We start from the raw sequence: 21,106 nt of genomic DNA on the forward strand, positions 1-21,106 counted from the left end.
TTTTTCGCCCGCAAAATGAAAGTCATTTGTTGGGGTGTTCATATGTTTGACACAGTTGTCCTTTGGGGGCTGTCCCAAGGGTTCTGAGTGGTTTCCCTACGTTTGCACCCCTAAATAAAACTTTTTTTTCTCCTGGTATTCTTAGGCGAATCTTTTACACCTATAACAGTGCATTGACTTTCCACGTAGGCGAAAACAGTCTGGAATTGAATTTGAAGATAAGTTCCGACTACGCGAAAAGCCGCGATCCACGATACTTTTTCGCGGAAAATGGCTTTTCGCTTCTAAATGAATACGGCCCTTAGTTGGTACACAGCCACTTCACTTAAAATAACGTACTCATTATAATAATCTGTATGTTATTACCTTCTTCATCCTACTTAACAGAACAATATAAAACAACTGGTGAGAACTGCGTTACAATTTATCCAGCTGTCCAGCCTGTCAAAGAGTAAATTACCATCAGGTAAGTAAATGCCAGGACAATATGGGCAGTATTCATGTAAAGTTTGCTGGTGACTATATTTTTGAAACACAGAATGCTGAATAACAATATTTTATTTAAATCAATTTAGAGAATGATACAAACAACGGTCCTGAATTTTTAGTGGCCGATTTAACAAATTCTGTAGTTTTGCTCCGACAAGTTTAAATTCATGTTGCCGCACATTGTATCAAAATAAATATTTTACCAGGGCAGTTTACTATGATTCCGAAAAATCTTAAGGTGCGTACACACTGGGCGATAAAGTGGACGACTGAACGATAACGTTATCGTTCAGTCGTCCACTTTATCGTCCATTTTTAACCCCAAAAAGATAAACGATAACGACGAAGCGCGTTCCCGCGGGTCGTTCGTCATTATCGTTCATCGGGCTGACATGCAGGCCAACCTGACGACCTCGTCAGATTGCTGCATGTCAGGGAATGGGGGAGAGAGCGCGGCGCTGAACGATATCGTTAATGATATCGTTCAGCAGCTGTGCTCAATGTCATGAACGACATTGAGCACAGCCTGCCGGGGACACACTACACGATATCGCTCAGGGAGCATATCGTGTAGTGTGTACCCACCAATAGTGTGAAAACGTAGTCCATAGGCATTACAATACGGAGCCAAACACCTAAAAGCATTATTGCAGTCCCCAGAGAAATTTCTGTGGACAGAATTTCCCATCATAACTACTGAGACAGCAGCAGATATCTCTAAGCTGCTGCGGCACCCCTTAGTAACTGCCTCCCATGCTCAAAAATGGGCAATCCTGAGAAAACAGCCATTGGGCATAAAAACAGTCCTCACAGTATTAAAAAGCATTACCATGCTCTATGGACGAGCCTCCAATGAATGATCTTTACATTGACTACATTTTGCTTTATGTAAAAACTTCTTAACAGCTTTGACAAGTGTAAATGAATAATAAGGATATTTCAGAGAAAGTTGTAGTGTCAAGAAAATATTTCTGTATACATGAAACTCCTTGACTGCTGAAAAATAGTAAAATAAAATGACCAAATCAATTATTAAGAGTCAATTCATTTAAAGTAAAAATGTGTAAAAAAACAAACCAGTTTGTGACATCATAAACGCCAAAGGGCAGAGTTTGCATTCCGTCAGCCACTGTAGTGATGGGCCGACTGCTATGCACTAGAATCACGGTTATGACAGGTCATGAGAAAGATTTATGCATGTCAGCTGGGTTCCATATATCATTGGAGCCATGACTAACAGCAGCTATACACAGAACTCTCATCGCCCATTCTGGGTTCATGTAGGCAAATAATGGGAGTTCACTTCCAGTAACACATATCTGAAGATCTCATTCTACGCAGACAGAAGGAATTAATATTTATTATGGTTCGTCAATAGCCGTTGGGAAAATGTGTCCATAACTGAAATGTTTCAAAAGTAACAAAGGGTTGAGGTAGATACTGTTTTACTTCCTTGAGAAGGGGTCGCTCCACACTTTTAAGCCTAAAAGGAGATAGAACAGTGAAAACATAAATGGATAGCAAATATACATATACATGGACAATAAACACACATTTGTAGCGTTCATAGTGAACCAAGTTGATTTTTTGCCGATTTCGTACTAACTCTGTCCTGATACACTGGAAACATCATATTTTATAACACAGTATAAATTAAACATGGTTCTAAGTTATTGAAGCAGTATATATTCAAAGTCAATGGTTGGTTAAATAAATACAGTTCTTCAACTTTGAGATCCAGTTTCTCCAAATTGACTCTCATGGACTTGGGGCCTGATTGGGAGCTGCACACTATTGCTCAGCTCACTGTGACTTGGAGCCTGATTGGGAGCTGCACACTATTGCTCAGCTCACTGTGACTTGGAGCCTGATTGGGAGCTGCACACTATTGCTCAGCCACTGTGACTTGGGGCCTGATTGGGAGCTGCACACTATTGCTCAGCCACAGTGACTTGGGGCCTGATTGGGAGCTGCACACTATTGCTCAGCCACTGTGACTTGGGGCCTGATTGGTAGCTGCACACTATTGCTCAGCTCACTGTAAATGGATAGCAAATATACATATACATGGACAATAAACACACATTTGTAGCGTTCATAGTGAACCAAGTTGATTTTTTGCCGATTTCGTACTAACACTGCCCTGATACACTGGAAACATCATATTTTATAAAATAGTATAAATTAAACATGGTTCTAAGTTATTGAAGCAGTAAATATTCAAAGTCAATGGTTGGTTAAATAAATACAGTTCTTCAACTTTGAAATCCAGTTTCTCCAAATTGACTCTCATGGACTTGGGGCCTGATTGGGAGCTGCACACTATTGCTCAGCTCACTGTGACTTGGGGCGTGATTGGGAGCTGCACACTATTGCTCAGCCACTGTGACTTGGGGCCTGATTGGGAGCTGCACACTATTGCTCAGCCACTGTGACTTGGGGCCTGATTGGGAGCTGCACACTATTGCTCAGCCACTGTGACTTGGGGCCTGATTGGGAGCTGCACACTATTGCTCAGCTCACTGTGACTTGGGGCCTGATTGGGAGCTGCACACTATTGCTCAGCCACTGTGACTTGGGGCCTGATTGGGAGTTGCACACTATTGCTCAGCTCACTGTGACTTGGGGCCTGATTGGGAGCTGCACACTATTGCTCAGCCACTGTGACTTGGGGCCTGATTGGGAGTTGCACACTATTGCTCAGCTCACTGTGACTTGGGGCCTGATTGGGAGCTGCACACTATTGCTCAGCTCACTGTGACTTGGGGCCTGATTGGGAGTTGCACACTATTGCTCAGCTCACTGTGACTTGGGGCCTGATTGGGAGCTGCACACTATTGCTCAGCCACTGTGACTTGGGGCCTGATTGGGAGCTGCACACTATTGCTCAGCTCACTGTGACTTGGGGCCTGATTGGGAGCTGCACACTATTGCTCAGCCACTGTGACTTGGGGCCTGATTGGGAGCTGCACACTATTGCTCAGCTCACTGTGACTTGGGGCCTGATTGGGAGCTGCACACTATTGCTCAGCCACTGTGACTTGGGGCCTGATTGGGAGCTGCACACTATTGCTCAGCTCACTGTGACTTGGGGCCTGATTGGGAGCTGCACACTATTGCTCAGCTCACTGTGACTTGGGGCCTGATTGGGAGCTGCACACTATTGCTCAGCTCACTGTGACTTGGGGCCTGATTGGGAGCTGCACACTATTGCTCAGCTCACTGTGACTTGGGGCCTGATTGGGAGCTGCACACTATTGCTCAGCCACTGTGACTTGGGGCCTGATTGGGAGCTGCACACTATTGCTCAGCCACTGTGACTTGGGGCCTGATTGGGAGTTGCACACTATTGCTCAGCTCACTGTGACTTGGGGCCTGATTGGGAGCTGCACACTATTGCTCAGCCACTGTGACTTGGGGCCTGATTGGGAGCTGCACACTATTGCTCAGCCACTGTGACTTGGGGCCTGATTGGGAGATGCACACTATTGCTCAGCCACTGTGACTTGGGGCCTGATTGGGAGCTGCACACTATTGCTCAGCCACTGTGACTTGGGGCCTGATTGGGAGCTGCACACTATTGCTCAGCTCACTGTGACTTGGGGCCTGATTGGGAGCTGCACACTATTGCTCAGCCACTGTGACTTGGGGCCTGATTGGGAGCTGCACACTATTGCTCAGCCACTGTGACTTGGGGCCTGATTGGGAGCTGCACACTATTGCTCAGCCACTGTGACTTGGGGCCTGATTGGGAGCTGCACACTATTGCTCAGCCACTGTGACTTGGGGCCTGATTGGGAGCTGCACACTATTGCTCAGCCACTGTGACTTGGGGCCTGATTGGGAGCTGCACACTATTGCTCAGCCACTGTGACTTGGGGCCTGATTGGGAGCTGCACACTATTGCTCAGCTCACTGTGACTTGGGGCCTGATTGGGAGTTGCACACTATTGCTCAGCGGCAATAGTATACTTATGCCGCATGAGGCATCTAGTGTAAATATACACCCACATCCGGTATCGCAGATCTGTTGGCTGCATCCAAAGATGCAGTATGGGATCACTCTGCGTGACACCGGCCATCCTGACTAACCTGATCTCTAGAACGCTGTCCGTCATCCCCCCAGTTCCTGCCCACAAACGCCCGCAGCACATAAATCATGCTGCGGTGTAGGGAGCACAGCGAGTGTTTTTGCAGAACGAGATCTGCACATGCGCATTACGACATCTGTGCATTTCGCAAACCTCACACCATCGGAGATGTACGTTAACGATCCGGTTTACGTACATCTCTGAATAAAACCTTTGCTTCACTTTAACTCTGAACCCTCCATATATGTGAAAGCCTCATGCTGAAATCAGACATTACATGAAATGCCTATCCATATACTGACAATCTCATTCTATGCAGTGAAGAGAAAAAATGCTATTGCTAAAATAGGGAAGTAATTAGTTTGTCGATCTCGATTATGTTGACAGTCAATATGTCAACATCATTTTATCAACAGGATAGTGCCGACGCTGTTGTAATGTTATTTTAAAGCAATGTACCAGTGTCGGCATTATAACTTGAACATGATCTCAAAGCATCATGTTATTTCCTACAACCCTTTATAGTCCTTATTTTCGGATGTATATACTGTGTTTCCATAGGATATATACCTGTGGGCTGTACATTTTCCTGTATGACACCAGCTCGGTTTACGGTTTGTTCTTTCTCTGGAAAAAATAAACAGGAGAACATTGATATACACTACACATACTGTACTTTCTGAATTCTCACTTAACAAATATTCTGCAGTCTCATAATATAAGCAATTTATTGATATTTCCACATATCTTTCAAATGTGTCAGTTGAAAATGTCTAGAGACTGCTACACAAATGGAGTTTATGGAAGGCAGTACTGTGTTTTAAAACAACGTGTAAGTTTTACACACCAGTGGTTCCTAACGCCAGTCCTCAAGTACAGCCAACAGGTCATGTTTTCTGGATTTGTTTAATCATGTACAAGTGAGTTAATCTATTTTGCTGGGTGTGTAATCGGGATGTAGTTAAAATACCGGCGGAAGGGATTCCGGCCGCCAATATACCGACGCTGGAATCCTGACCGCCGGCAAAATGCTGACAACGCTATCCCAAAAGGGATCAGGATATCGGCATCTCGAACGTCCGGACGGCGGTGAGTATGTCACCTTCACGAGGATCGGGGGGGCGGGGTTAAGCACCCCTGGGAGGATTTAGGGCTAGACACCCCCCCAGGGAGGGTTAGGGTGCGGGGAGGGAATGTTAGAGTTAGGCTCCCCCCCTGGGAGACTTAAGTTTAGGGTGTGGGTGGGGGGGGGTTAGGTTTAGGCACCACTGGGGGGAACTTAGGGTAAGCCACTCCCCAGGGAGGTTAGGGACCATTAAGAGAAGGTTAGGGTACTTACCTCTCCTGTCGGGATCTTCACAGTCCAGGCTTCCGGCGTCTGTATTTGAACCGGCGGCTATTGAGGTATATCATACCCATTCCATGTAATTATCCCACCTGCTTCCACAGACGGAAATCCTCAGAACATGACCAGTTGAGGGTTCTTAAGGACTGGAGTTGAGAAACATTGCTCTAGATCAGTGTTTCCCAGCTCCAGTCATCATGTAATGCTAACAGAGCATGTCTTCCATGCTGGAACACAGGTATATGCATTACTTGTGATTCTATGAGGAGACCTCATGACATCATAGATCGAGGAATGTCGAATGTCCGCACAACTTCGGAAATAGAATGTCCCATCCATCGGACACCCTCTATCCTACTCCGTTCGAAAGCTGATGAGCAGCCTAGCCATTGTTCAAACTGACTAACGAGATGTCAGATTACAAATAATGCAGGTCTGGGCATTTCCAAGATGTCACAGTACGGTGATGCCACCTACCATTATCTTTACATACTGCTATCCCATGATTTTTTCACACTTCAGTATATAGCATCCAGTGAGGTGGAAAACACTGAGGGGTATATTTACTAAAGTGCGGGTTTATAGAAGTGGAGGTGTTGCCCACAACAACCAATCGGATTCTTGCTATTATCTTCTAGAAGGTGCTAGATTAATGTTAAGTAGAATCTGATTGGTTGCTATGGGCAACATCTCCGCCTCTATAAATTCGCACTTTAGTAAATAACCCCAAGTCTGTGGCTAACAAACATTTGGCTGCTTATGATCTGTTGCTTATTTGGGTGTTATGGCCACCAATGTATCAATGCATATTATACATGTCCTGGTCCTGCATTGTATTGTATTGTACTATAAGTCACTTTTTTGGTTATGTATGTACTTTGTAAGGCGCTGCGGAACACTTGTGGCGCCTTATAAATAAACAATGATAATAATAATAATAATAACAAGGTGAGGTGTGTACATGCACAAATTGTATCTGTCCTGTGACAGGCATGCAGAAAACTTGATTGGGTCAGAGTCAGACAGCAATGGGAGTACCTTGTCCAGTGGGACAAGAGGACATGCACCCTGTATCTCCCCCTTAATCCCACTCTGCATTCAGATTATGTTTATTATGGAAGATACTTAAACCTCGTGTGTCATATTGATGTAAAAATTTACATTTTAGCACATACATTATATGCAGAATTGCCATAATCCAAAGGAGCAATATGTTATGGAGCCATATGGGTCAAGTATAAGCACCGCACATGCTAAATACAAGGCATTCTTGTAATAAATAAAAATAAGTAATATGAATATCTGACAGAATAACACAAATAATCATTTGTGATTTTTAAAAGTTAAGAGGTATCATATTGTGCTGCAATACATAGCAAGCAATGGAATACAACCTGTCATTTTTCTAGTGTCATTTATTAAACAAAAGCATATGTCTGATCGGTTGTTATGGGTTAAAGTACTTAGCACTATTTTATTAAAGAGGCATGGTTACAGTATGTATTATTTACTGGCAGGGGGTGGCTTATTAACAGTAACTCAACTGTGCTTTACTTATTTACACCTAATAGTTCATACAATAACTGACACATGTGAGTGCAGGTAGGACAACATGCACACATACTGTAAGCAACACAGCTGCCTATAATAACTAATAATAGTGTAACAGCAAGTAGTGTGACATCAGTGGCTGCAGAATGTAACACTTACTGTAGTCCTCTATGTGCTCCAGTGGGTGATAATAGATGGGGTAGAAGGCTGCGGCTACTGCAGCAATAAACCCCCCAAATATCAGCATTACACTGCTGTTCCGGGACATGTCTAATGCTCACAGCCTCACACTGCAAGGACAGCAGCACTGACTGCTTCCTGCTCATTATCCACCTGTGACATCATCACCTGGTCATGTGACTCAAGGCTGCAGTCACATGGTACGAAGTGCAGGGTGCACATGTTTCTGTTTCTTCCTCCTGTCACTGTGTAGTGTGTACAGTGTGTATCAGCTGAAACTGAAAGCACAGGAGGAGGAGGATGGGACATCGAAAGAAAACATTGGAAGTACCGATGTTTTTAACATTGAATACAAAACATTATTTAGATATAAACATTGGTTCTCTAGAACCGATGTTTACCGATGTTGTTGTTTTTTTTTTTTTTTTTAATCAAACTGTATTTAAACTTATAATAGACTAATAAACTTTTAAAATAAGCTTATACTATATGGCTATCTTCATGGAGGCAAACATATACAGTATATATACAGTGTGTGTGTGTATATATATATATATATATATTAGGGATGTGCAGGCTCGGATAGGTTCGAGTTTGCACGTGGAGTTCGGATTTTTCCCTCCAAAAAAACGGAACTCAGAACGAGGCAAAACGTCATCTTACATGGACGAACATCATCATTCCTGGACAAAAGACCAGGAATGATGATGTTCGTCCATGTAAGATGACGTTTTGCCTCGTTCTGAGTTCCGTTTTTTTGGAGGGAAAAATCCGAACTCCACGTGCAAACTCGAACCTATCCGAGCCTGCACATCCCTAATATATATATATATATATATATATACATACATACATACAAAGCAGCACAAGAGGGTGTTTGATTTCAAGGGAGCTCCCGCAGCTATTCAGCTATCCCGCCTGTTTGGGCGCGCTTAGGATTTCTTCTCGCACCCCCCTGGGGATGCGAGGAGAAATCCGACCAAAGTGCTGGGTGTGCAGCTGTTTTTCTGCTTAGCACGGCACTAACAGCCGCGCGCCCGGCTCTTTGGTCAGAGAATGCCGGTTAACGCGCCTTAACACCCTTGTTTAGGCGCGATAGGCACGATAACCGGCATTCTCCGACCACACAGCACACTGAATTGAATAGCTCTGGGAGCTCGCTCCCGGCGCTATTCAATTCGCGTTGAATTGAATCGCCTCCTCTGTCTCCTCAAGTCCTCCCTCTCGCTCTCCCAGCTCCTCACCAATGATGTTACGACAGAAACTTGGCACCGCTAGGTCTGTCACATGCACAGTGCACATGCAGTGAGTGCCTGACAGCGACACTGTGAGACTGACAGCTCAGTTACCAATAGCTGCAGCAGCCAGACACCCCAGCAGCCAACCAATGTTCACTGAGAACAGCACCAGTGACAGTGAGCCAGGGGTGGGACTGTCCTATGTGCTGCTGCTAATTGGCTGATCAGAGTGTTTGTTACTCTATTTTGAAGTTGTAACTGACTATAAAACAAGGAGAGAGCCAGCTGGCAGCCCAAAGCAGTGGCAGCACCACATAGTGTCACAAAAAAAAAAAAAAAAAACATTGGAAAAGCAGCGACAAAACATCGGGGGAGAAATCTTGCGATGGTAATGAAACATTGAATCAAAAACATTGCAGGGTTAAACATCAAACATTGAAACCATTATACCGATGTTTCCGATGAAACATCAAATGATTCCCATCCCTAAGAAGGAGAGTCACTGAGGGAGGTGGGTGGTAATGTTGTGCACTGGTGGTAAGAGAGAAATGTGATAGGAAAGGAGGATGTGTGGCAAAAGCTGGCAGGGAGGGTGTGCATGGTATAGGCTGGTGGGCAAAGGGTTTGTTTAATAATAGCTGTTGAGCAGGGTCATGTGGGATAAAAGCTAGAGGACAGGAAGGCATGTGTGATAAATGCAGGAGGGCATGTGGGCAGAGCCGGAGTTAGACCTCAAGGGGCCCTAGACAAGATAGCAGTTTGGGGCCCACTTCCCGCAACACTGTATCTACATAGATAGAAAGGAGTCTATTTACTATGCAGTGTTAGGAGACAGAGTGAAAAGTTATAAGGTGCCAGCCAATCAGCTCCCAACTGTCATCTCACAGGCTGTGTTTGAAAAATGACAGTTGGGAGCTGATTGGCTGGCACCTTATCACTTTTCACTCTGTCTCCTAACACTGCTTAGTAAATAGACCCCATAATCATCTAGTGACATTGTAAAAACTGCTTATGTACAGTAGGTGTCACTAGGTCAAGTCTTGACCTAGTGACACTCACTGGATATGTGCAGTTTTTACAATGTCACTAGATGAATATATATATATATATATATACACATACACACAACAGAGTAATCGGGCTAATTGATTATTCCCATTGAGATAGATACACATATTGGGATCCAAACCCACTCAAACGTAGTGATCCGAGCCGGCTCGGGCTTTCCCGCCTGACTCAAATCTCAAAACGAGGCAAAACCTCATCATCCCGCTGTCAGATTCTCGCAGGTTTTGGATTGTATAAAAGGTCCTGCGATCGCCGCCATTTTCATTCATGCTGTGGAGAGTGAAGAGCAAGGAGGGGGCTGTGGTTGCTGTGTATAGGGGCTGGCTACTGTTGTCACTTGTCAGGGGCTGGCTGTTGTCCATAGGGGCTGGCTGGCTGTTGTACTGTCCATAGGGGCTGGCTGTTGTCCTGTCCATAGGGGCTGGCTGGCTGGCTGTGCTGCTGTGTTGTTCAGGGGGTGCTCTGTCCATCGGGGGTGCTCTTCACCCCCAGTGTGAAAAAATATTTTTTTTGTGTGTGCGAGTGTTAGCCACACTTAGCTGCGCAGGGGTGTTGCCTGTATCATTTATCAAGGGGCTGCTACCTCGTTCAGGGGTGCTCTCCCCAACCACAAGTGCCCAAAAAAAAATGAATCAATGTTTTTTTTTTCTGTGTGTGTGTGTGCGCATTAGCCCCACTTATCACCAGCAACGTAGCTGCACAGGGGTGCTGCCTGTGTCATTTATCAAGGGGCTGCTGTCTCGTTCAGGGGTGCACTCCCCCCCCAAGTGCCAAAAAATATTAATCCAATCAATGTGTTTTATTTTCTGTGTGTGCACAATAGCCCCACTTATCACCAGCAACGTAGCTGCGCAGGGGTGCTGCCTTTTTTCATTTATCAAGAGGCTGCTGCCTCGTTCAGGGGTGCTCTCCACCCCAAGTGCCAAAAAAAATTAATTCAATCAATGGGGGGAATTCAATTCAACGTGAATTGAATAGCGCCGGGAGCAAACTCCCGGAGCTATTCAATTCAGTGTGCTGTGTGGACGGAGAATGCCGGTTCTCGCTCCTTAACAAGGGTGTTAAGGCGCGGTAACCAGCATTCTCCGACCAAAGTGCCGTGCGCGCATCTGTTAGCGCCGTGCTATGCAGAAAAACAGCTGCGTGCCTGGCACTTTGGTCAGATTTGCATTCCCAGGAAGGTGCGAGAAGAAATCCTTAGCCCGCCAAAACAGCGCGGTGTATTGAATAGCTTCGGGAGCTCCCTCCCATCACTATTCAACATTGCACTGAATTGAATTCCCTCCAATGTGTTTTTTTTTCTGTGTGTGTGCGCATTAGCCCCACTTTTCACCAGCAACGTAGCTGCACAGGGGTGCTGCCTGTGTCATTTATCAAGGGGCTGCTGCCTCGTTCAGGGGTGCTCTCCCCCCAAGTGCCAAAAAATAAATGAATCCAACAAATGTGGTTTTTTTTCTGTGTGTGTGTGCGCGCATTAGCCCCACTTATCACCGGCAACGTAGCTGCGTAGGAGTGCTGCCTGTGTCATTTATCAAAGGGCTGCTGCCTCATTCAGGGTTGCTCTCCCCCCCAAGTGCCAAATTTTTTTTAAATCCAATCAATCAATCGTGTTTTATTTCTGTGTGCGTTCGCGGGTTAGGTACACTTATCACCAGTAATGTAGCTGCGCAGAGGTGCTGCCTGTGTCGTTTATCAAGAGGCTGCTGCCTTGTTCAGGGGTGCTCTCCTCCCCAAGTGCCAAAAAAAAAATTAATCAGTGTTTTTATTCTGTGTGTGTGTGCGTTAGCCATGAGATCAAAAACACCTTAGCTGAGATTTGCATAAACATTTTCAAAAGGTGAAAATAGAGGATATGGTTTAAAAAATTTAATAAACTCAAGCAACTAAAACTGTGTTTTCTGATTATAGTGTCCCTACTCCCAGTCCCTACCCATGGCCCCTCTATCTGAATTTCAGTGAGTCAGAGGGGCAACTACATGCAACTGTATTCCAGAGTGCAGCTGCTCCTCCTGTAGCACAGGTCAGAAGATGTGTAGGGGGTGTGGTGATGATATGGACTATAATGGAGCTCACATCCACTAAAGTGGACAATGAATCCCCAATCTAACGGGGAGCGCAGCTGTAATTTATACACAACACAGGATGGGATGATGATATGAGTTTGGGTAATGGTATAATCTGGGGTGATATATACATCATTTTCACACAATATTAATTTGTCCCCGCTGGAATCCACCATTACAGGTGGCTCTGTAATTTTTGCAAGTAATTGACGGTAAAGGTCTTTCTCATAGAATTTGTAGATCATTTTGAGGGACATAATTTTTTCCACATTTTGGGGAAGTAGTCTCAGCCAGGCCGATCACTGACAAGGTTCCCGGCTGTGCTGAAAACTATGAGTACACACTGGAAGGTGGGCAGCTGGCAGTTTTGTGTAAGGGCCTCCAAATTGCCTCTTTTTCCTGCCAGTAGTTATTTACATGTATCTCTCTTCAGATCTGTGTCCGTTGGGAAAAAAAACAATGTCTTCATCCCTTCTGGGATGAAAATCCCCTCCCAGCAGCAGGCATGGTGCTCAAGAATTCTCAAGAAAGACACAACGTAAGACTTAAACCTTACATCTTACTTGTTGCATTTGCTGCTCTGTTCCGCTTGTCCACAATATCTGCTTCGGTTTAGTGGACAGTGGGTACAACGGCAGTTTAAACTGAAGGCCACTAACGAACTATGTTTTTTTTAATGTCCCTGTACAGGTTGGGAAATGCTTTTTCGGAAGGTTTGCAAAGGATTATTTAACAGTCAATTGTTTTTGGAAAGCACTCTTCCTGGTCCCTTTCTGGGATGAAAATCCACTCTTAGCTGCAGAAGCAGGCGCAGGATTCTCAAGAAAGACACAGCGTAGGGCCTTAAGGGGTAAATTTAATATACTAAAGTGAGAGTTTTTAGAAGTGAGTTTTAGAAGTGATGTTGCTTGCCCATAGCAAATAATCAGATTCTAGCTATTATCTTCTGGAGAGTGCTAGGTAAATGATGTTAAGTAGAATCTGACTGGTTGCTATGGGCAACATCACATCTAAAACACACTTGTAAAAACTCTTAACTTTAGTAAATTAAATGTACCCCTTAATATCTTTTTGTTGGTTAAGTGGCAGTTTGGAGGCCACTAACTAACTATTTTTTTTTAATGTCCCTGTACAGGTTGGGAAATGCTTTCTCATGTGGAAAGCACTACTAGAAGTCTTCCTGGTCTCCTTCTGGGATTAGAAAATCCACTCCCAGGAGCAGCAGGCAGCTCAAGGATTCTTCTGGGGCAAGGACTGATGTGAATGAGTAAAATATTTTTTTGTAAATTCCTCCTCCCCTCCCCTTCTCCCTCATAAATTTACTTCATAATAAAAAATTTAAATTAAATTTACTACCAAACCCTTCCTGTCCCTGCCTTCAACTACATACATACTCCCTCAGGCCTCTCTTGAATAATAAAAACATTTGTTTCTTGATGTGTCATGTTGGAAGTTGAACTGCCACGTGTTTGTGCCCCCACTGCTGCCACTGAGCTTAGTCAGCCAGCTAGCTTTGTGCAAATTTTTGGCCTAAACTGGATGAAAACAATATAGTGAGCTGTGAGGTGATCAAAATTGACTGGAAACGAGTGGAAATAAATGTTATTGAGGTTAATAATACTGTAGGAACGAAAACAGGCCAATTTTATGTGACTTTAGCTGTTTTTATGATTTTTTAAGAAAAAATCCAGATCCAAAACAAAACACGGAGAGCCGAGTTTTGGCAAAACCAGTCCAGATCCAAAACCAAAACCTGGTGGTCGGCGCACATCTCATATCTATTATATATATTAAGCTGCACCCAGTAAGCAGGTCACAGCCCTTTGGCCAGGTATCCGGCACAAGTGGGAAACAGAGGAACACAATCCAGGTAGAGCACTGGAGAAAGGCACTAGCGGGTAGTGTGATTTTTTAGAAGTGGAGATGTTGCCCATAGCAACCAATCAGATTTTAGCTATTATCTTCTAGAAGGTGCTAGTTAAATCTTAAGTAGAATCTGATTGGTTGCTATGGGCAACATCTCCACTTCTGAAAACCCTCACTTTAGTACATTTACCCCTAGGAGTCAGTACTTGAATGACAAACTGAGAACGCACACTGTTGATCCAGACGTAGAGCTTGTACAGAAGAATGGCACTTGGGAAATGTACTCGGATGACGTACTGAGTACACACACTGTGGCTCCAGATGCAGAACTGGCACAGGAGGATGACACTTAGGAGATTGTAAGATAAAAATGCGGTATCACCTGTTGCGCAAAGCCAATGCAGCCTAAACACCATAAAAAGGGGTTACACCAAAAACCCCACAAGTAGTAAATAATCGAAAATTGAATTTAAGTGTAATGGCACTAAGGCATATGAAACATAAAATGAAAAGTAGTACTCCCGTTTTCTCTAGTAGTTGTGTATCACCAGATGACAAATCACCTTGAAAAAGATCCTAATTGGATTGAAACGCGTCGGTGGGGACTCCTGACATTTCAATCTGCTGTGTGGACCTACCTAAAGGACAAAAGGAAGGCCTTTCTTTTGTGTTTTTTTTTCCAGGGATCTCTTTATCATCTACCATGAAAGGTCCTTCCCTATATCATCTTGTTGCCTTGGGTATGGATTCCATTCTCTTATTTTTTATGTTATTTTTTAGACTTGTGATGTTTTAATAAATATATTCTGGTGATTTTACCTGTACTTCTTTGGCTATATGAATAAAACCATCTTTTGAATGTTTGGAGAATTAAGGAAGATTTATTTGTTTGGAACCAACTGAAGTACACGCTACATGCTTGATCGACCAGCAAAAGCTGTGAGTGTCTTGTGTAGGGGGCAACCCTGATTCTACTTCTCACTTGTGAGGTGATTGGTGGGGGAAGGGGGGCAGTGCTAATACACATATTTTTAAATCCTAAAGAAAGGATTTATTCCACACTATTATTTGTTGTATATTGTACAATATCTGTAAAACTGGATTACACAATTGTTGTGTTTTTTCTCTCTTTTTATGTTACCCTGGTGTATGATTTGTCATCCGGTGATACACAACTACTGGAGAAAACAGGAGTGCTACTTTTCATTTTATGTTTCATATGCCTTAGTGCCATTACACATAAATTACATTTTCGATTATTTACTTAGGAGATTGTACTCGAATTACGTACTGAGTACACACAATATGCTTTCAGATGCAGAACTGGCACAGGAAGATGACACTTGGGAGATTGTACTTGGATGATGTACTGAGTACACACACTGTGTCTCCAGACACAGAACTGACACAGGAAGATGACACTTCGGAGATTGTACTCGGATGACGTACTGAGTATACACACTGAAGATAACACAAGGAATGAATCCCTAGAAGAAAGGAGCATGGAATCTGGAATGCTGCAACAGCAAGTATTCACTGGAAGTAGCAACGTTGTACAGGCAACTTCCTGTTGTCCAAAGCCCGGCTAAATACCTTAAGGTGGGGGTCCATTGGAGGACAGTGTCAGCTGACAGCAACCAATGCTCCCATTGGGTGAAGGGCTAATCAGGTGATGTAGACTGAAACTAAGTCACGGAGCAACACATGGATGTCCTAGTGGACCCCAGGCATAATCCTGAGCGTGTCACTCGCAGCCACACCTGGTGTCTGACCGCTCGAGAGGTCAGGGGAAGCCAACGCTGAGGTGAGTAACAGCCGATACTAGGCCGCAACCTGACAGCGTGCTAACAGACTCCCAACCTGAAATAGTATGCAACAGACTGCAAATGTTGTTACACCCTGCGTTGTGAGAAGTTCCTTCGGGGTTGAAAACCCACCGTCAATGACGTAACATCGGAAGCACATCAACTCCTCAAGTAAGTCCTGGGCTGCACAGATTATGGATCAACTTTCTCTCTAAAAATGGCCTCTGACACTGGTTCTGCATTTGGGGACGCAGCAGCAATCACAGACATGCCCCTGAAACTCCCATAAAATGCCAACTGACCGGCCTCCTTTTGTGAAAACTTTCGGACACCTCCCTGACTACACCCAGGAACGCCCATGGATCGCACTGGGCACACACTTAACTATGTGCGTACCCAGCGTTGTGACAGACAAGCGCACAGGTGATTGGCCAACATATTGGGTGGCCGGTACACATTACACGATCTGATGCCCGACTGCCCGATATGTTGGCACATCCCACTGCATGGGGTCATCAGTCGAATTGTCAAATTGAGCTGCATGTAGGGCCGACCTGACGATGCGACTGACAACCAAATGGGAGCGGGCATGACCTGACATAGAGGGTACACATTAGGCGATATTGACAATACATCGGACTGATCCGTTGGATTGGCCGAAATATCGTCTGATGTGTACTAGTTGTTGCTAGGGACTAGATGAAGGGAGGACAGCCCCCTCACAGCTCTCAGTGGTTGCCAGGGATGAGATGGAGGAAGGCCCTGCCCCCTCACAGCTCTCAGTAATTGCTAGGGGCTAGATATAAGGAGGCCCCATCCCATCACAGCTCTCAGTTGCTGCCAGAGATGTAGGACCGAGTGCTCGGGTTTGACAGAGGGAGTGCAGACATAGAAGTTTGTGAGGTCCAGAACTACAACACAGTCACATTGTGAGCTGGGTACTACAGACGGGGTGAAGGCATGGGAGATCTGACAGGCACCATTGCACACACCCTGCCGGGAGAGAGAGAATATTGAAAGATGGAATGGAGTTGGGAAGGTGAATAGAGGAATAGAAAGAGATGGGAGATGGAGATTTGAAGGTGGTGGAAAAAGAGGACAATAGCTAGCTAGAATGACAGGATCAAAATACTAATCTTATATGTCTCTTAACTGAAAGTATGTTTTCCTTGAACCTACACCTCTAAAATTAGTATCTAAAGTGTGCTTGCAGTGCAGGTTAATCCCATCATATTTTTCAGGAATAAATTACTCACGGGTCACAGCATAACTAGAATTTTTTCAAATAGAACCTACTATCCACTACTCCCAACTTCCTTTAGTTTTACTATTGCCTCTGTACTAGGCTGCAGGGTTAAGCACTGATTTACCATTTAGTATTACCTTAAACCCATAACCTACCATTATTCATCCATTGTTTGATTCATCCAACATTTATCAATTTATCAATCCAAAAACACCTTGGGTCATTCATTACTAAAAAATATAAGCAAAGATATGAATTTAATTGTAATTTAAAGAACCACAATCGCCCCCCCTGCAATACTGTCCATCTCTGAATCAGGGCCTATGTTCAGATAAGCCTTTTTATTTGCCATATTGTAATGTATGACTTATCTCTCTAATAAACTTATGGTGTGTAGACTAGATACATACTGCACTATGATTTCCATTCTCCTTTCTTTGAGTTGACGGTTAGAGATATCTTTATTTATTTTGAAAGAGTTACCATCTATGGAAGAATTGATTCAGAGAAGCTTTTTAATATAATGGTACGTGGCCACAGAGTTCGCACTTGGATTATTTCATTACATGGGTGTATATGTGAAATGATAGCACACCTTTTTGTTGTTTGAATATATATCTATATCCAAACAACAGTGTATATACATGTGTTTATGTTCGGGTGGGCTGAAAACTGAATTCCTGGAGATCCTGACGCAGTGCAAAACTATGTATATGGGCCAGGTCATAAAGGTATAAACCATCTCCAACCTAGACAGAGTAATTTATTTATTACATCCTAACCCTCCTCATGTGGCTAGGTGAGATCTTTGCATGGGATTATATGAAAATGCCGGGACCTATGCTGAAGCATTTCCAGGGCTTTAAAAGGAAAATCAATAAGAGGTAGGTGTCACAGCAATAGACAATTTTGGAATCCAATGCATTAATGCAGCTCATTGGAAGGACACCATTATTTTCTTTGCAGGAACATATTATGACAGCCACTTATACCCTTGCTTTCATTGTCTTCCTTGCACTAGACAAATAAAATCTATTTGCTGATTGGTTGCTATACAATAGTTGGTGCAAATTTTGCACCTAATTAGAATGTTATTAACACAGGGTCCTATTAATCAAAAGGTCCCATTTAATGATGATAAGGATCATTTTTATACCCTTCACTGCTATATATCAAAAAATAAATTAGTAAATATTGCAGAAGCATTTGGCCCAGATTAGTGAGGGTTACTTTAGTGCTTCCTCAGGCTAGTCTCTTACAGTATGTGGCAGCACATACATAGTCCCAGGTCTGGGCTCCAGTCCCAATTTAGCAAAAAAAAAATGGAAAAAAAGATAAATAATATTTAAAAAAAAAAAAAAATTAAAAAATAAATCATGTTTTTTAACAAATTTATCAACAGTTATCATCATTGTTTTGTGATTGTAACAGAATAAACACGTATATATCCACATTTCTTGGGGACAAAAATAGACAAATTTCTATTGCGCTGTTATTCTAATTTTATTGGCAATGAGCACTAATGAAATACTTAGATACTTGGAAGTAACAACTTGCATTTTATTTATTTATTTTCAGTTATTTATATACTGCACACATATTCAGCATGGCGCTTTACAGAGAATGTTTGCCCATTGACATCAGCCTCTGCCCCAGTGGAGCTTACACGCAAGTACAGGGAGACTATACAAACTTCACACAGGGCTGTGGTGTGAATCAAACCCAAGACCTCAATGCTATGCAGCAGTAATGCTAACCATTACACCAGTGATTCCCAACCTCGGCCCTCAAGGCACACTAACAGTCCTGGTTTTTGTGTTATCCTTGCTAAAGCACAGCTGATTAAATGAAAATAACTGAGGTACTAATTAAGTCACCTGTGCTTAAGTATGGCTATCCTTTTAATCCTGGACTGTTAGTGTGTCTTGAGGACCTTGGTTGGGAACCCCTGCATTACACCATACATGCCTACCCTCCCGGTTTTTGCGTTAGGCTCCCAATTTTTCGAGTAAACCCCCGCACCCTCGGAAGGGTAGGCACTTCTCCAACATTCTGCCCACTTCCTAGTGAAGTGGGCATAATTGGGAGAATTTCTGCGGCGATCACTGCTATTTACTGTGAAGGGGGCAGAGGTTAATGATGCAAACCATCAGGTCCCACCCCCGTCACAACTCACTTGCTTCTCCTCCCCGAACATCTCTCAGGGAGGAGAAATTAAAGGTAGGCAACTATGCATGCGTGCTACCCAATACTCACAATGGATATGTTATAGGGGCTTATTCATCATCACTAATAGACATGTTACACATGCGCCCATTCATTGGGCCCGATATGGCCGCCTAGTATTCAAATAACTAAACTTTTGCGGAGCTTGTCAGTGGAAACCTACCCATCTTCAGATGGCCTTGGTTCTCAGAGCTTCGCTCCTTCCTATGGGAAAGAGCTCTGGGTTGCAAAGACTGATCCATTTAGATGTCTCCACACTGTGTACCCTCCGGCAGTGAGCATGCTTAAACTCAGTTCACTCATGGGCACTAATGGTGCATACACACGGAACAATATATCTTAACGATATGAACGTTAATGATATCGTGTATGCAACGAACGACCAACGATGCGGGTTCCCGCTGAACGTTATCGACCATCCTTCATGCAAGCAGGCCAATCTGGAAGATATCGTTATGTCTCCATAGGGATCCGCGATCGTTGGTGGTTTTTGGGTGTGTGGATGAACAATATCGTTCATCCAGCACCCCAGGATTTTGAAAGGAAGATCGTTCAGCGATATTGTTATCGCTGATGATCGTTCCGTGTGTACCCAGCATTACACTGCAGTGTAAAGTTTAGTTGCTGGTAGTTAACAGCAGAATTGGCAGTGGTAGAGATTATGGGGACAGCTGCTTTTCGGAGCAGCTGTCCCCTCACTGGAGCAATATTGCTCTGGTATGTTATCTGAGTTGAATACCAAAATATTGGCTTTGCATCTGACTGGAAATGGAACATAGGACCTCTTTCTGAGCCGATCTCAAGCGCTGTGCGCTCACAAGCGGCCCGATGGTTTGCGAGCACGCATGCGCACGCTTCGTTCTGCGCGTGCGTGAACTACTCTGTGCGATCGCAGCCCGCTCGCTCGCCCATCAAAGACAGCCCAGTGAAATGAGTGACAGGAGAGGCCGTTTGTGGGTGGTAACAGGGGCAGGACACTAATAACGGGGGAGTGGAGGTGCGAACACAGGCGTGCCTGAGTGTTTCAACGCCGTTTTTAAGGCGTGCATAATTAACAGGCAGCGTCATAATACACGTCACATGCTTGTTTTCTACACTGAAGTCCTCGCAGTGCTTGCGGCAGGGTAAGGCAACCACAAGCGCTGCGATCGCTACAGATGGTGCTCGATGTACCAATGTTTTAATACACTTCCTGGAGATGACGTGCGCTAGTGGGCGTCTCTACATAGGCTAATGGGTGTCAGCATACACAATGTGATCGCTCGCACAGCCAAAGTGGGTGTGCTTATGGCTTGGCGAGCAATCGCTTCCCATGGCGTCACTTTTGAAAAATTTGCATACGCTGGATGCGAGCGGCTCTGAATGAGGTCCATAGTGTTGCTATAATAAAATACCAGCTGAATGGGTCTAGGTAGCCGTAGCATCTGGTAATTCAAAACAAGCATCCTCATTCAGCTGGTCTGACTATACACCTTCTGGGATGTGAACAGCTTCTGCTGATTACAATGATATGCAGCATGCCTATATTCTGTGAGAGACTGTGAGTGTATCTGCATGAGAAATGCTACGTTACAGTGTCAGCGGCTGTAACGTACCGTTTCGCATGCAGATACACACGCAGTCGCACACAGAACATAGACATACTGCATATCATTGTAATCAGCAGAAGCTGCTTGTGCTACCTATTCACATCACTGTGCAAATAAAATGCATTTGAAAGTAAAAAGTCGCACAAAAAGATGCTCTGCTCTTCCAAGTTACACGGAACTCCCGCATTATGTGTAGTGTGACTTGTAGCACACGAGGATAGATGTATGTGGACGCATCTGTATGCAGAGCGCCGGCACTCTCTGTGCTGGGAACCCAACTATATCCCGCCTAGGGTTCTCTGCGCTGGGAATCCAACTACATCCCGCCTAGGGTTCTCTGCGCTGGGAA

At 44.2% G+C, this 21,106-nt stretch overlaps 1 protein-coding gene across 1 annotated transcript; it reads right to left on the minus strand.

Annotated features, from left to right (window-relative positions):
• Nucleotides 1–1,357: 1,357 nt before the first annotated feature.
• Nucleotides 1,358–7,841, minus strand: SMIM20 (small integral membrane protein 20). Its single transcript, XM_088450587.1, has 3 exons — nucleotides 7,636–7,841; nucleotides 5,151–5,207; nucleotides 1,358–1,972 (listed from the first exon to the last, which is right to left on the minus strand). Exons 1-3 carry the CDS (start codon nucleotides 7,742–7,744, stop codon nucleotides 1,935–1,937), a joined length of 204 nt encoding a protein of 67 aa, XP_088306713.1. The 5' UTR covers nucleotides 7,745–7,841; the 3' UTR covers nucleotides 1,358–1,934.
• Nucleotides 7,842–21,106: the final 13,265 nt, after the last annotated feature.

Source organism: Taudactylus pleione, unplaced genomic scaffold (genome assembly GCF_031769625.1).
Source record: "Taudactylus pleione unplaced genomic scaffold, aTauple2 ptg000520l, whole genome shotgun sequence".
In the NCBI taxonomy this organism is placed as follows: Eukaryota; Metazoa; Chordata; class Amphibia; order Anura; family Myobatrachidae; genus Taudactylus; species Taudactylus pleione.

Coding starts and splice junctions, on each gene's coding strand:
- SMIM20 (XM_088450587.1), bottom strand. CDS start 7,744: ATGTCCCGGAACAGCAGTGTAATGCTGATATTTGGGGGGTTTATTGCT. Junction 5,208..7,635: donor GGAGCACATAGAGGACTACA/GTAAGTGTTACA, acceptor TATTTTTTCCAG/AGAAAGAACAAACCGTAAAC. Junction 1,973..5,150: donor GGAAAATGTACAGCCCACAG/GTATATATCCTA, acceptor ATCTCCTTTTAG/GCTTAAAAGTGTGGAGCGAC.